Raw genomic sequence first — 15,751 nt, 5'->3', positions numbered from 1 at the left:
CTGAGATAAGTCCTGTCAAACAGAGGAGTTTGTTGGACCCTGGGTTCTCTGATTCTGTTACAGCAGTGGGTGTATGGTGCATCGTAGAGCAGAGAAATTCTCTAAATTACCTGAGATTATGCCTTTGATAGAGTGCTGGAATGTTGGTGTTGTCCATGGTCCTGAAGTCATGGGCCTGATATCTGACTTGGTATTCAGCTAACTGAATCTGCTCTATTTCCTAAATATGCCGAGTTTGGTCATGGATTAAATTGCTGATTTGAAGATCGCATTTGACACTCTATAATTTACTTCTGTTCAAAACAGTTGCGATTTCCTACATTATCCGGCAGATGGAAGTAAAGACGAAGTTAGCGCTCTTGCTGAAATATATCTTTGTGCCCGCATTGAACACGTAGGACCCCAAAGGCCCAGTGTAGGCTGTCTTTTTCAATCTGGGTTTATAAAACGACGAAGAAACTTATAAAAAGTAGCCTAGGCATAACATAAGTCGTATAATTAATACTAGTAGTAAAGGTAATAAAAGTGACTACATGCATTTGTGTTTAATTGTAATATCGACAAATGTTTAGCGTTTTCATCAGGCGTTCCTTATGTACAGCTGTTATTTAGTTCACCACTCGGTCTGTGTATGTATTTGACAAGAACGAAATAGCAACCGTGTCAGTGGTTTTAGGCTAGGTAGTCGCGATATCCGATCAGCTCAATTTTCTATTTAATTATTAATTGGCATTTGTAAGTGATAGCTAGGCGGCAGCACAATTCACTGCAACATTCGCTAGCAAATTATGATTAGTGTACAAGCCAGCCTTCATAGCTAGCTTGCTAGCCTAGCGGCGTCGACGGTATTTCTGGTCTAGTCTGGTACTCGGTGTACCGTTTTCTATCGCCTCATAGTTGCCGACATTCGTTCAAAGGTTTTGACCTGCCAGGGAGTTTGCTAACTAGCAGTTAACATCCCCGAAACCCTGCCAGTTTGCCTGACTTTTATTTGCGTGTCCTTTTATCTTGTTAGCCAAGTGCCCCAGCAGAACACTATAAATGGCTATAAATACACCACTCTTTGTCCCCCACTCTGCGCCTCACCAAAAGTGGTGAGCTTGTCCACTGCAGACTGTACTTTACACTTTTTAATCATCCAGACGGGACCTTCGCTCTACATGGTCGATACAGTGAAGTCCGGACGATTGGAAGAGGCTGGAGCCGTAGTTTGTGACCCGAGTTGGCCTGAGCTTCCATCTCACTCCGGCCGGGTGGTCCAAGGAAACTCATTCGACTGTGGCTGCTTTTTGGACGGATAGATCAAGCGTCAGTCATGGCCTTGGCCATGGTCTGTCAGCAGTAGATAGCTAGTTCCCGGCCAGGAGAACATTAGCTATTCAACAATAACAATAACTGTTAAAGGTCAACGCCCTTTTGTTTTGATTGTAAAGTGCGAGAGACCGACCTAAAGGACTCGGTTGTAGCTATCACAGTGGAACATCATGTCGGAGGATAACAACGCAGACAAATTCATCAAGGTAAGAATGATTAGTGTACATAGTGGTTATGAGTACCTTGCTGTAGTGTAATGTATTGACATTTGAAAGTAAGTATCACATAGCTGATTGCTGGACTGGCTGCATGACAGCCTGTACATGTGAAGAGTACTGCACATGTTAGTTGCTTTACATGACTGTGAATAGGCTATATTGTGGGGATATTTCGCTCTTAAAAGTCTATTTTTGAAGTAGGCCTAATATGTGTTTATACTAATACTAATGTTTCATTTATATAATATATTTATATTATGCTCTCATTGTATATTCTATTGAAACCTTTCATTTGCTGTAGGGGTATTCTAGTCTGTTCTACAAGTAGCCTGTCCTCTTTTCACTGTGGTTGAAGTTTATTCCCCTCAGCGCAGCACAATGTTGTGCCCTGATTCTAAATAAGTGGTCGTGGACTCTGGATGTTAATACGCTTGTGTTTAAGCTTACGATTAGCAAGAATATCCCTCTCGCTCTCAACACCACAAATAACTCCACGCGGTTCTGTTATGAATGTGGCAAATACTGAACGGCCTAGTTGCTGCCCATCACTCCCACTGTTTGGAAAGACCTTGTACTTTTGACACTGTTGTTGAGGTAGAGCCTACTCTGTGGAGTAGATCCTCTGGGATAGTCTAGGATGGTAGAGGTGTAAATCTGTATGCTGGACATGGTCAACCCCAGAGTAAGGTGAAGGCTTTGACAGATTACACAGTGCTTCTAAGGACACACTTATGTGTTCCCAGGCTACCTCTGTGAGTGTGTGAACCCCTAAACTCCAGATTTGTTTAATCGTGACCCAGTCAGTCTCCCACAGTGAACCTCTAATAATCCCCAGACCAGTCCAGGCAGAAATTGTAGGACGAGGCTCATTGTAATGCATGGAATGAGGAATGGTATTAAAGGAATGGTATCTCAAACACGTGTTTGATACCATTCCTCATTCCATTCCATGCATTAGAAAGAGCCCGTCCTCTGATTTCTATCCCCACCAGCCTCCCCTGCCCCAGACCACCCCCCCCCCCCCACCACCACCACCACCCCTGCTTTTGGCTGCTACCCACAGTAAACTTCCATGTACATCCACAGCAAGTGTCCCCCCCCCCCCAGCTCACACTGCAGAATATGGTCAGAATATGCTAAGTGAGGAGGAGGAGGAGGAGGAATCGGGACGCTGTCTGCCTGTGCAGAGCATGCACCCAAAAAGCCCCAGGGCGTTGTTCTCTAGAGAACCATGAAAGAGAACACTCAAAGCGACAATTACGGAGTGTACCATAATCATGTTTTTAACTTTTAACTTTCCTCCCCTACGTACTTAGTAAAGACCCTCAGGATATGAAATGTGTTGGGACGGGAGCCCAGGATAGAAATGTGTTGGGACAGAAGCCCGGGAGGAGAACCAGATAGGGCATCAGAGGTCCAAAGAGAGGCCTGTGTTGACTGTTGGGTAATTGGTATGCATTATGGTTATCTTCTGCTCCAGCCTAGCCTGTGTACACACACACAACAGCAACTTGGCGCAGCTTAGCCCAGCAAAGACGGAGGGAGCATTAAAGGCATTAAAAAAGCAGGGTTGTCCCCAGGATGTTTGAACAGCGTGGTGCTGGATTGCATTATCAAAACCCAACTTGCATTCAAGTCAAAATGCGAGAAAAAAATAATAATTACTGCAAAAACACCAAATTCACTGAGGAACGTCATAACGCTTCCACTTTCATTTTTAACAACAATGTCATCAGCGATCAAAGATAGTTACTCTATCATGACTAAATATGTAATTTGCCTTGTAATGTTGACAGTGGCGCCGAAAAGTTCACAGCGTGGCGCAGAAGGACTCTTCCGTTCTTTGGGGAGAACCCTGGTGGAGAGAAGCCTGCCCTGTGGCCCCGTGGTTCCGTGGCACTGTGGCTCCGTGGCTCCGTGGCCCTGTGGCTCTGTGGCTCTGTGGCCCTGTGGCCCTGTGGCTCCGTGGCCCTGTGGCTCCGTGGCCCTGTGGCCCTGTGGACCTGGCACACATCATGTGTGTGCAAAGAGGAATACATTCAGACACAATGGAGGTTGCAGCTCATAAATACCTTTTTAAACCACTGCGTTTTGGCTGAGGCTGTAGGCCTTGTTTGTGCCTTCTTCTTGCTCCCACAGTGTGCCTGGTGTGTGAAATGTCTCATGTCTTCTCTGTTCCCTCCAGGAAACCTCCATTCTGGAGGAGTACAACATCAACTGGACACAGAAGCTCGGGGCTGGGATCAGCGGCCCTGTCAGGTGAGGCTGAGGAAGGACACAACTTCTCCTCCTTCTCTCCCCTCTTTTCCTCTCCTCTCCCCTCTCCTGCCTTCTCCTTTTCCTCTCCCCTCCTTTCCTTTCCTCTCCTCTCCCCTTCTCCTTTTCCTCTCCCCTCCTTTCCTTTCCTCTCCTCTTCCCTCTCCCCCCTCCTCTCCTCCCTTCTCCTCTTCTCACTTGTACCATGTTCTCTTTAATAGCCTTAACACACACACACACACACACACACACACACACACACACACACACACACACACACACACTGTGCAAGCCATGGAGAGTGTTCCTGATCTATGGTGATGCCAACACTCTCTCACCTCGTCTCGTACACATTAACACACACTGGGGTCCTCAATACCGGACGAGGAGTTATGCTGCGTTCAAGTGCTCCTCTGAAATAGCAAACCTGGACATTTCCGACCGGGGAACTCGTGTTACTTTGAGATCCCAAGTTTCCCACATGGAGCCATTTCAGAATTAGCCAATAGGGAGCTCTATGCAAATCCTACGCTTCATCTTGGAAGGAAGCTCTGGGTTTCAGAGAAGCACTTGAATGCACCATTAGTGTGAATGTGTTTGTCGTTTCCCCCCCAGCCCACCCCAGCCCACCTCATCAACCAAGTCATTCCTCGACACGCCGTGCTCCTGAAATGGGTAGTTATGTTCTGCTATGGAAGAACAAGAATTGGACTAATGTACATTGACTTAAGGTTCATTCATGCTTTGTCAATCGACAGAAAAGACGTCTAGTTGACAGTTTTGAGTGTCTTTGAGGGGTGTCACGCACTTCCTGAACGTTCTTACGTTGCCAATGCTGTCATAGATCGTCTACGACAAGGCGAGCGACATTTAGTTTTTTGTCGAGCAATGATATGTCGATGGACACACATTAAAAGGCATTAAACGGCAAACCGCGTCTGTGGTTTTAACCATGTTAGTGGTTTTAAGTCCCAAGTTTCATTCTTTGTCTTTAGGTCATGCCCCTTATTGTAATAAATACTCCATCTGATGGGTGACATGGACACGTCGCCCTCCTGGACGGGTTTCAGATGTTTATTTTTGTCTGCCCAAATATTCCTAATCTTAAATCCTACACTAAATCTTGGTGGGAAGCTGTGAGTTTTCGAGGAGCACATTGGTGTGAATGTGTTTGTGTTTGTGAATGTGTGAGTCATTTACCCCCCAGCCCACCTCCTTAACCAAGCAGTCATTTACCCCCCAGCCCACCTCCTTAACCAAGCAGTCATTTACCCCCCAGCCCACCTCCTTAACCAAGCAGTCATTTACCCCCCAGCCCACCTCCTTAACCAAGCAGTCATTTACCCCCCAGCCCACCTCCTTAACCAAGCAGTCATTTACCCCCCAGCAACTTTTTTTTAACTCCCTCCAAACCCATAAAGGCAACATGCTATCAGACTGGTGACTAAGACAAGTTTCCCTCCTAAACTTTTGTAACCAATGTTTTTTTTTTTGTGTCTTGTCCAAGACAAGTCTTCCCATGTAAACATGTTACATCATCAGATCAGGGTCGTCCTGCCCTCTCAGAGTCTGCTGTTATCTGCTGCTTTAACCTCCCTGACGAAGAACACTCTGTTCAAACTTCAAACACTCTGTTCAAACTTTAAACACGTGTTACTGCAGTGTGTGACTGTGGCTTCGCTGCCACTCTCTACCCGTCTCTCCGAGGTGTGTGTGTGTTCTCACACACACACACACACACACACACACACATACTCATGGATGTTGAAGGCTTTGTTGTGGTTTGAGCTGCAGCCTGTGGGAGTCTCTCTGCCATGTTTGTTTCATCTGAAGAAAGAGGTGTGTGAGTGTGTGAGTGTGTGAGTGTGTGAGTGTGTGAGTGTGTGAGTGTGTGTGTGTGTGTGTGTGTGTGTGTGTGTGTGTGTGTGTGTGTGTGTGTGTGTGTGTGTGTGTGTGTGTGTGTGTGTGTCCTCATACGTTCCCCCTCACAGGATCAAAAGCGATGCGTTTCTGAAAGGAAGACTGAGATGGGAGGCTCCCACTAGGAAGCTTTGAGGGGGAGTGTACTGTGTGAGTGCCCACCAGGGGAGGCTGGAATCAGAGGGACGGGCTCATTGTAATGCATGGAAAAGAATGAGGAATGGTATCAAACCTCATTCCATTCCAAACTAGAGGACAATCAGTCCATTTATTGTGGCTAGGGGGGTCAAGAAAAACGTTGCTCTATTTGTAACACACACACACACACACACACACACACATATACATCTGATTTAGGACATGGTGACAGATGTGTGTTTTAGTGTTCTTTATCTGAATACCAGGAGAGGCTGGCGGAGGTAGAAATCAGAGTACGGGCTCATTGTAATGCAGGGAACAATATGAGGACTGGTATTCAGATACACTAAAACACATGTGTTTGGTACAATTCCTCATTACGTTCCATGCATTACAATTACATCATCCTATTTCTACCTCCACCAACCTCCCCAGGAGCACGCCTCAGGGAGAAGGGTACCACACCACTGGAAATGTCTCACACACCTCCCTCCCTCTCTCTCCTCCTCCTCACTGATTGGCTGGGTGTTTCACACCTCTCTCTACTCCTCTCTGATTGGTTGGGTATTTCACACCTCTCTCTCCTCCTCTCTTATTGGCTGGGTGTTTCACTCCTCCTCTCTGATTAGCTCTCCTCTGTGTGAACTTTGTCCCAGCTGAATGTCCCTCTAGTAAGTGATTTATTGCTGTAATCTGAATTTAGGAGCAGAGGTTATGGTTGTGTGTGTGTGTGTGTGTGTGTGTGAGAGATCTGAAGAATAATCTGCAGCCCAGTGGTAGTGTTGTTCCTCCTCTGATCTAACACACCACCACATACAGGACCGTGAAAGATCTAGGGACTGTCACATGTGTTTATGTTTTCCTCTCCTCTTCTGCAGAGTGTGTGTGAAGAAGTCGTCTCAAGAACGTCTGGCCTTGAAGATTCTGATCGATCGTCCCAAGGCCCGCAACGAGGTTGGAGCCATTATTCTGCTTGTGTACTGAAGCTTTGGTTTCTGTCTCTGTTTTCATATTGTGTGTGTGTGTGTGTGTGTGTGTGTGTGTGTGTGTGTGTGTGTGTGTGTGTGTGTGTGTGTGTGTGTGTGTGTGTGTGTGTGTGTGTGTGTGTGTGTGTGTGTGTGTGTGTGTGTGTGAGTGAGAGAGATTGTGTCTGTGTTTTGACTTGTCTCGTCCATGTTGAATCATGTGTTGTTTGCTTTGTCTCAGTGACCCTTTCACACTTAAATGGTCTGTCTGTCTCTCATGTGTACACACACACACACACACACACACACACCGGCTTAGAGACAGGGTTCGTTCCCTATCACAGTTCAGCTTTGAGGCTCGAACAGACAGTTCTGCTGAGTACAAACAGAACAGGAACACACAACCTGTTTCTACTGATGGTTATAGACAGTCATCCTCTGACCAACCTGTTTCTACTGATGGTTATAGACATAGTCATCCTCTGACCAACCTGTTTCTACTGATGGTTATAGACGTAGTCATCCTCTGACCAACCTGTTTCTACTGATGGTTATAGACGTAGTCATCCTCTGACCAACCTGTTTCTACTGATGGTTATAGACGTAGTCATCCTCTGACCAACCTGTTTCTACTGATGGTTATAGACGTAGTCATCCTCTGACCAACCTGTTTCTACTGATGGTTATAGACGTAGTCATCCTCTGACCAACCTGTTTCTACTGATGGTTATAGACGTAGTCATCCTCTGACCAACCTGTTTCTACTGATGGTTATAGACGTAGTCATCCGCTCACCTAACGCTGTCACCTGTCACCTGTCACCTGTCACCTGTCATTTGACCTCCTCATTTGACATTTGAGTAATTTCGCAGACTCTTTTATCCAAAGCGACTTACAATAAGTACATTAGTCTAAAAGTAAATGAATCAACTATACAACAGTCATTGTAAGTAAACCCTTCGATGAGAAGTTTGAACATGTGCCACCGGCAGTCACAGTGCTAGAGAAAGGAGGAAAGCGTTATTTATTTATTTTTATTCCAAGTTGTGGTAATGTGGGGTGTTAGGGGGTGTAGGGTGTTAGGGGGTGGAGAGGTCTGAGGAGGAAGAGCCCAGGTGTACCCTAAAGAGACGGGTCTTTAGTCTACGGTGGAAGATTGTGTGTGTGTGTGTGTGTGTGTGTGTGTGTGTGTGTGTGTGTGTGTGTGTGTGTGTGTGTGTGTGTGTGTGTGTGTGTGTGTGTGTGTGTGTGTGTGTGTGTGTGTGTGTGTGTGTGTGTGTGTGTGTGTGCTCACCGTCCTTCCTGTCCTGTGCCCTCAGGTCCGGCTCCATATGATGTGTGCCATGCACCCCAACATAGTCCAGATCATGGAGGTGTACGCCAACAGTGTTCAGTTTCCTCACGAGTCCAGCCCCAGGTCAGTCCCCTGTCCCAGCATGTAGACCGCACCAGGGTCCCCTGTCCCCAGCATGTATACCGCCCCAGGGGAGGCTGGTGGAGGCAGAAATCGGAGGACAGGCTCATTGTAATGCACGGAACGAGGAACGGTATCAAACACACGTGTGTGTTGATACCCTTCCTCACGTGTTTGATACCAACCCCATTCCGTTCCATGCATTACAATGAGCCTGTCCTCCGATTTCTACCTCCACCAGCCTCCCCTGAGACTCACCCTTATTTTCCTGCCCTCCGCCATTCTTCTCTGTTTTACTTCACCTCCGCTCTCTTCTCTGTTCTTCCCCCTCTTCCAGAGCCAGGTTGCTGATCGTCATGGAGATGATGGAGGGAGGGGAGCTGTTCCACAGGATCAGTCAGCACAGACACTTCACTGAGAAGATGGCCAGCCAGGTCACCAAGCAGGTACACACACACACACACGTGCGCACACACACACACACACACACATATACACTTCTCTTTCCATTGATGTAAAGCTATGTGTATTTGTCCTGTCAGATTGGCCAGGCTCTGGAACACTGCCACTCCCTGAACATCGCACATCGAGACCTGAAACCAGAGAACCTCCTCTTCAAAGATAACTCACTGGTGAGGAGATAGGGTTACACACACACACACACACACACACACACACACACACACACACACACTGCTTGAGTGCTGTGGAGTACAACACACGTATTGCAAGAGAGCAATTTATTTTTCATTGAACCTTTGACTCATTGAGATAAAATCTCTTTTACGAGGGTGAATGGTCTGTGTCAATGCTGGATTAATAATATAATATAATATAATATAATATAATCTGTCCTTCTCCCTGCATGTCCCAGGATGCACCTGTGAAGCTGTGCGATTTTGGCTTTGCCAAGATCGACCAGGGAGACTTGATGACTCCTCAGTTCACGCCCTACTATGTTGCACCGCAGGTACAGAACACTCTGCTCACACACACACACACACACACACACACACAGACAAACTCTTTTTGGATCACACACACACACACACACATACATTGCTCTGATCTCACACACACACACACACACACTACTCAGATCTCATACCACATTGAGTTTTTTAAAACATCCTGTTCTGAAGACATTCTAGACATTCTACAAACATCCTGTTCTAAAGACGTCTAATCTGAAGGCATCATCATGTTCCTCTGCTGTCTCTCCAGGTACTGGAGGCTCAGAGAAGACACCAAAAGGAGAAGTCTGGAATCATACCTACCTCACCCACCCCCTACACCTACAACAAGGTAACTACACACACACACACACACACACACACACACACACACACACTCACTCCTTACACACCCCCTACACCTACAACAAGGTAACTATGCGCGCACACACACACACACACACTCCTTACACACCCCCTACACCTACAACAAGGTAACACACATGCACACACCCACCCCACACACCCCCTACACCTACAACAAGGTAAGTACTACTACACACACACACAAAAAAGGTACTACACACTCACACACACCTACAACAAGGTAACTACGACTACTGTTCACACAAGATGAGCCATGAAATCACCCCTCCCTGCATACATAGTTCTGCCAAATGGTTTAACTAACTAACTAACTAACTTTCTACCATGCAAAGTGTGCTCTCTCTCACCTCCAGATCTCTGCTCTCTCCCCTCCCCCTCCCCCTCCAGAGCTGTGACCTGTGGTCCATAGGGGTGATCATCTATGTGATGCTCTGCGGCTACCCACCCTTCTACTCTAAGCACCACAGCAGGACCATCCCCAAGGACATGCGCAAGAAGATCATGACCGGCAGCTTCGACTTCCCGGAGGACGAGTGGAGCCAGATCTCTGAAATGGCCAAGGACATCGTACGCAAGTAGGGCCCCACAGCTGTACACACATACACACACACACACACACACACACAGACACAGTCTGTCCCCACAACAGCCTGTGTGTGTGTGTGCGTGCGTGTGTAAACTTTGCATTAATTACAAACAGATGGTAGAGGCAAGCCATTGCCAAAAACATGTCCCAAAATAACACAACTTTGGACCACCAACTGTGTGCTTGTGTTATTGATAAGGAAAGCATTGCTGTAATGTTGAACATTACTGCTCCCCTCCCTCTCTCCCCCCTCCCTCCCCCCTGCCAGGCTGCTGAAGGTGAAGCCAGAGGAGAGGCTGACCATCGAGGGGGTCCTGGCCCACCCCTGGCTCAACTGCACCGAGGCCTTGGACAACGTGCTGCCTTCTGCTCAGATGATGATGGACAAGGTGGGCTAGGATAGCATTCAGTTAGCGTTCAGATAGGAGTTCATATAGCAGATGGCGTTTAGGACCAACAGGTGAAGCACGGTAGCCATCGTCTCACTGGTTCAAGGTTCCTTTTCCCTGTACCAGTATCAGGGGAGGCTGGTGGAAGTAGAAATGTCTTTGATACCATTTCCTCATTCCATTCCATGCATTACAATGAGGCCGTCCTCCGAGCTCTACCTCCACCAGCGTCCCCTGATCGTTATGCAGACATCCGTCCACGATATGGACATAGGCCTCCTCTACCTGCTGTTCTATAAACTGACCACCAGAGGGCTGACCACCTGTTTTATGTTAGTCTGTGGTGCCTCTGCTGTGACTGAGCCGAGCTCACTGGATTAATGAAGGCTGTGCTTCGACAGCAATGTTCCTGATGTTGTTCTCCATTCAACCCTGAACTCCCCCCCCACCCCCCTCCCCCTCCAGGCGGTGGTAGCAGGTATCCAGCAGGCCCATGCTGAACAGCTGGCTAACATGAGGATACAGGACCTGAACGTCAGCCTCAAACCCCTCAACTCTGTCAACAACCCCATACTGAGGAAGAGGAAGCTGCTAGGGTCTGTGTCTCTGTCTGTGTGTGTGTCTCTGTGTGTGTCTCTGTGTGTGTCTGTGCGTGTGTGTGTTCAAAACTCTTAAGTGTGCATATGTTTCATTTCATTGACACATTTCAGTATGTGTGTCAATGAGTGTATCCAAGTGTGTACTGTAAAACAAGTGTAACCATGCATGCATGCGTGTGTGTGTGTTTGTTTGCCGGCCAGCCTGCATGTCTGTCTGACTATTTTCTTTTTTGTCTCATGTAATGACCAGGATCTGTCTCTGACAGTTGTTGACTTTCTGTTGAGAGCAGCACTGCTACAGTCTTGCTCCTATGTGTAGTAAAGTGTGTGTGTGTGTGTGTGTGTGTGTGTGTGTGTGTGTGTGTGTGTGTGTGTGTGTGTGTGTGTGTGTGTGTGTGTGTGTGTGTGTCACTCACAGCACCAAGCAGAGTGACGGCTTCTTCATCCACGACCCAGAGAACGGAGGGGAGGACTCCAATGTGGCGCTGGAGAAACTACGAGACGTCATCGCCCAGTGTATCCTCCCACAGGCCGGTCAGTCTCTCACACACACACCACACATGCATGCATGGTCATACTTGTTTTACAGTACACACTTGGATACACTCATTGACATACTGAAATGTGTCAATGAAATGAAACATATGCACACGTAAGAGTTTTGAACACACACACACACACACACACACACAGTCTGAATGAAGCCCCTGCGTGTGTGTGTGTGTAGGGGAGAACGAGGATGAGAAGTTGAACGAGGTGATGCACGAGGCGTGGCGCTTCAACAGAGACTGTAAGCTACTGAGAGACGGTCTGCAAGGCCTCAACTGGGATGGTTAGTATCCTACCCTACCACACCCTACCCTATACTACCACACCCTGCCCTACCCTACCACACCCTACCCTACACTACCACACCCTGCCCTACACTACCACACCCTACCCTACCACACCCTACCCTACACTACCACACCCTACCCTACACTACCACACCCTGCCCTACCCTACCACACCCTGCCCTACCACACCCTACACTACACTACCACACCCTACCACACCACACCCTACCCTACCCTTCCCTACCCCACCACACCCTACACTACCACACCCTACCCTACCCTACCACACCCTACACTACCATACCCTACCACACTATACCCTACCACACTATACCCTACCCTACATAACCTGCTGACAGACAGCCTGCAAGGCCTCATTTGGATGTCAACACAATGATACAAATCATACGATATGATACAACTTTATTGATACGCTGAAGGCATTACAGATGCACATCATGCATGAACAATATAGACAGACACCTGAGCCAACATGACACAAACGTAGCAACTATTTCCTGATATAGGATTGGGTTGAATGTGTTGTTTGACTAGAAGCTTTAGTACCTGGGATTTGTCTTGTTTGATTTATGATTTTGTGGCGAAAAATAATAGCAACATTTTTCATCTTTGGTCTTCATTTCAGGACGGGGCTTTTCTGACAAAGTGGATCGCTTGAAGCTGGCTGAGATCGTGAAGCAGGCGATCGAGGAGAAGACTAATCTCCAGGAGTCCCAGTAGCCACCGCTGTCTCTCCCTCCTTTTATATCCTTTATTAGAACGGTTTCTAAGCCAATCACTGTCAAGAGGCATTTCTATGTAAATTGACGTGCTAAACGAAGATAGCATTTTAGCATTTTTTCCATGAGCTCACTTGCGAGAGACTATTGTACAGTTGTAGATACTGTATACTGTATATTCAAAGAGGACTTGTTGCTACTATAATTTTTTTTATGAACAACTGCAAAGAACTTGAAAACCTTATATATTTTCGTTTTTGCAAAAAAGAAAAAGAAAAGAACAAACTGAAAAAAAAAAAGAAATTATTTTCTGTACCTTACGGAGAGGGAATTTGTACAAGCTGCTTGTCCAGAATGCCCACAGCGATGTGTGTTGTTTGATCTCACTAATTTTATTTCATTTTTATTATTTTATCTTATTTTATTCTCATTTTATTCTACTTCTTTCTATTTTTAACAATGCTAAGAATTATATTTATTTAACAAGAGAAATCCGTTATTTGTGACTGTGAAGCCTGATTATGTCAGATGAACTGCGAGGGTCTGAAACAGAGAGGCTGAGTTCCAAACTGGTCCCTAGCCCCTCGCCACTCCTTTAGACTCCACCCCTATGAGACACACCTATCCAATACTCTCAGATCTGAGGGGGAGAGAGGGAGACATGTAGGGAGGGAGGGAGAGGAGGGGAGACATGTAGGGAGGGAGGGAGAGGAGGGGAGACATGTAGGGAGGGAGAGAGAGGAGGGGAGACATGTAGGGAGGGAGAGAGATGGGGGGAGACATGTAGGGAGGGAGAGAGAGGAGGGGAGACATGTAGGGAGGGAGAGAGATGGGGGGAGACATGTAGGGAGGGAGGGAGAGGAGGGGAGACATGTAGGGAGGGAGAGAGAGGAGGGGAGACATGTAGGGAGGGAGGGAGATGGGGGGAGACATGTAGGGAGGGAGGGAGATGGGGGGAGACATGTAGGGAGGGAGGGAGATGGGGGGAGATTAGCGGTCAGTTATATTAGTGCTGCTGTACCTTTTAAGGTGCTTTTCTCTCCTCCACAGAGAGAACACACAAACAAATCAGCCTACTGGGTTACAGTCAACCAGCCTACTGGGTTACAGTCAACCAGCCTACTGGGTTACAGTCAACCAGCCTACTGGGTTACAGTCAACCAGCCTACTGGGTTACAGTCAACAGCATACGAGGGCAGGAAGGACTCGGGGCATATTTGTAACATGATGTTACATTCACATTCATATGCATATCTGGGGAGGCTGGTAGAGGTAGAAATCGGAGGACGGGCTCATTGTAATGAATGGAATGAGGAATGGTATCAAACACCTCATTCCATTCCATGCATTACAATGAGCCCGTCCTCCGATGTCTACCTCCACCAGCCTCTCCTGGTGCATACATATGCATACATGTATGATATGTGTATGTGTGTACAGTATTAAGGCTACCATGCCCCCCCTCACTGCAGTCTGGTTAGGGTTCAGGGTTTGGTTAAGGTAAAGGGGTTTGGTTAGGGTTAAGGTTCTGACCTGGTCAGTCTGTCAGGCTGCTGGTCAGGCTGGTCCCTGTAGTCTCTGCTGTTCCCGTGGTAACCATCGAGACAGACACAGACAGAGACACAGCTGTAAGAGAAACTACAGTACAGCTCACAGGAAAGACACCACGCACCTTCTGGACTAAACTACTTGATCATTTCTTATTGGTGTGCTATACTGTTTCCTTTTTTAACGTTTTTTTTTTTCTCCAAACAAAATACATTTGAACATACGAGTCTTAGCCTTACTCACGAAGGCGCTTCTACACAATGAGGTGAGGACAATGTTCTTTTCCCTGAACACTTGTTAATGGATGCTGAATGCACGGCACCGCAGTTGAGGCCGAGAGAAAGTGTCTCCTTCTCATCTTCCAGTGTGAGGGGTGGTGCAGGGTCACCTGTCACCTGTCATCTTCCAGTGTGAGGGGCAGACTGGTGTCTCCACTTTGTTAAAAGCAATGACTTTCAGGAACAAACCTTCGTGTGTGTGTGTGTGTGTGTGTGTGTGTGTGTGTGTGTGTGTGTGTGTGCGCGTGTGCGCGCGCGCGCGCGCATTCTGTTTTCTGTGTTCGGAGGTCTATCGTAAATCACAGCTGCTTCCTGCCTCCCTGCTGCTAGTAGCAGCTCTGGGGTGGAGCGTTCTCTGGGCGCTGATCTAGGATCAGTTCACCCTGCCCAACCCCACCCTCAACCATGACAGTTAAACACATCAAACTGACCGCAGACCAGTCCCCAGGGGCCGCTTCACCCTACGCCTAAGGCCCACACAGGAAGTGGTCACCTTCTCTGCTGAGAGGCCCAAACAGGAAGCCGCCACCTTCTCTGCTGCGACACCAACCTGCCTGGCTGTTAGCTGTCCAATGGCAAGACAGCAGTAGAAAACCTGCTCAAAACAGATTATTGGGCCAGAGGTCCGGTCTGCTTTCATATCCTCAGCTCCTTGGTCGGAAACAATCAGTACAGATATGGAGAAACACTGACACATTCTATGTGCAATATATTTATCAGCCTTTTAAAGGCATGTCGTGACTTGGATGTGTGAACTTGAATAGAGCCACCAACAGACCTGAGAGGTAGCTGGAGAACATGCCTGACCAGACTGTTGAAATGATGTCTCATTTATTTAATCAATACGTGATCCTATAAGTACATCTCTGATGCTCCTGCTTGATTTGCAGTAGATACAGGCAACCCTTGCCCTGTACTGTTCAGACACGGGTTCAGGTAGTATTTCAAAATCATTTCAAATACTTTGCTGTGCTTGATTGAGTCTAGCCTTAAGCGCAAAGTAGCCAATTGAATAGTCCCAAAATGGCAAAACCCTGCCCTTCCTGACACTCCAAGGCAGACTCAAGCAAACGGTCACAAGTATTTGAAAACATTCAAATACAATTTGGACCCAGGTGTGATGCTGTTGACTGCTAGCTAGAGCCTATGATGTAATCAACAGAGAAGGCCTATGGTGGCCCTGCTGCACCAAAACGAACCCTACATCCTC

General features: G+C 47.3%; 1 protein-coding gene across 2 annotated transcripts; it reads left to right on the top strand.

Annotated features, from left to right (window-relative positions):
- Positions 1 to 690: 690 nt before the first annotated feature.
- Positions 691 to 13,369, top strand: mapkapk5 (MAPK activated protein kinase 5). 2 transcript variants are annotated; one of them, XM_083674221.1, is made up of 14 exons: positions 691 to 1,520; positions 3,718 to 3,791; positions 6,725 to 6,800; positions 8,131 to 8,228; positions 8,563 to 8,671; positions 8,768 to 8,857; positions 9,100 to 9,195; positions 9,450 to 9,530; positions 9,953 to 10,140; positions 10,420 to 10,540; positions 11,006 to 11,136; positions 11,558 to 11,673; positions 11,867 to 11,971; positions 12,622 to 13,369. In XM_083674221.1, the coding sequence occupies exons 1-14, from the start codon at positions 1,485 to 1,487 to the stop codon at positions 12,714 to 12,716; spliced, it is 1,416 nt and encodes a 471-aa protein (XP_083530347.1). In that variant the 5' UTR covers positions 691 to 1,484; the 3' UTR covers positions 12,717 to 13,369. The 2 variants fall into 2 exon arrangements, with proteins under 2 accessions (XP_083530347.1, XP_083530348.1); XM_083674222.1 differs by lacking the exons at positions 691 to 1,520; positions 3,718 to 3,791 and adding an exon at positions 5,759 to 5,858.
- The last annotated feature ends 2,382 nt before the right edge of the window (positions 13,370 to 15,751 follow it).

The sequence above is a fragment of the Argentina silus genome, assembly GCF_951799395.1.
Source record: "Argentina silus genome assembly, chromosome: 7".
NCBI lineage: Eukaryota > Metazoa > Chordata > Actinopteri > Argentiniformes > Argentinidae > Argentina > Argentina silus.
Note: the sequence above shows the minus strand (reverse complement) of the source record. Positions and strands in the feature narration are given on the sequence as shown.

What these genes read in the sequence shown, in the direction of transcription:
- mapkapk5 (XM_083674221.1), top strand. Translation starts at nt 1,485, where the DNA reads ATGTCGGAGGATAACAACGCAGACAAATTCATCAAG. An exon ending in TCTTCAAAGATAACTCACTG is followed by an intron (nt 8,858 to 9,099) that starts GTGAGGAGATAG and finishes TGCATGTCCCAG; the next exon opens with GATGCACCTGTGAAGCTGTG. An exon ending in CCCCCTACACCTACAACAAG is followed by an intron (nt 9,531 to 9,952) that starts GTAACTACACAC and finishes CTCCCCCTCCAG; the next exon opens with AGCTGTGACCTGTGGTCCAT.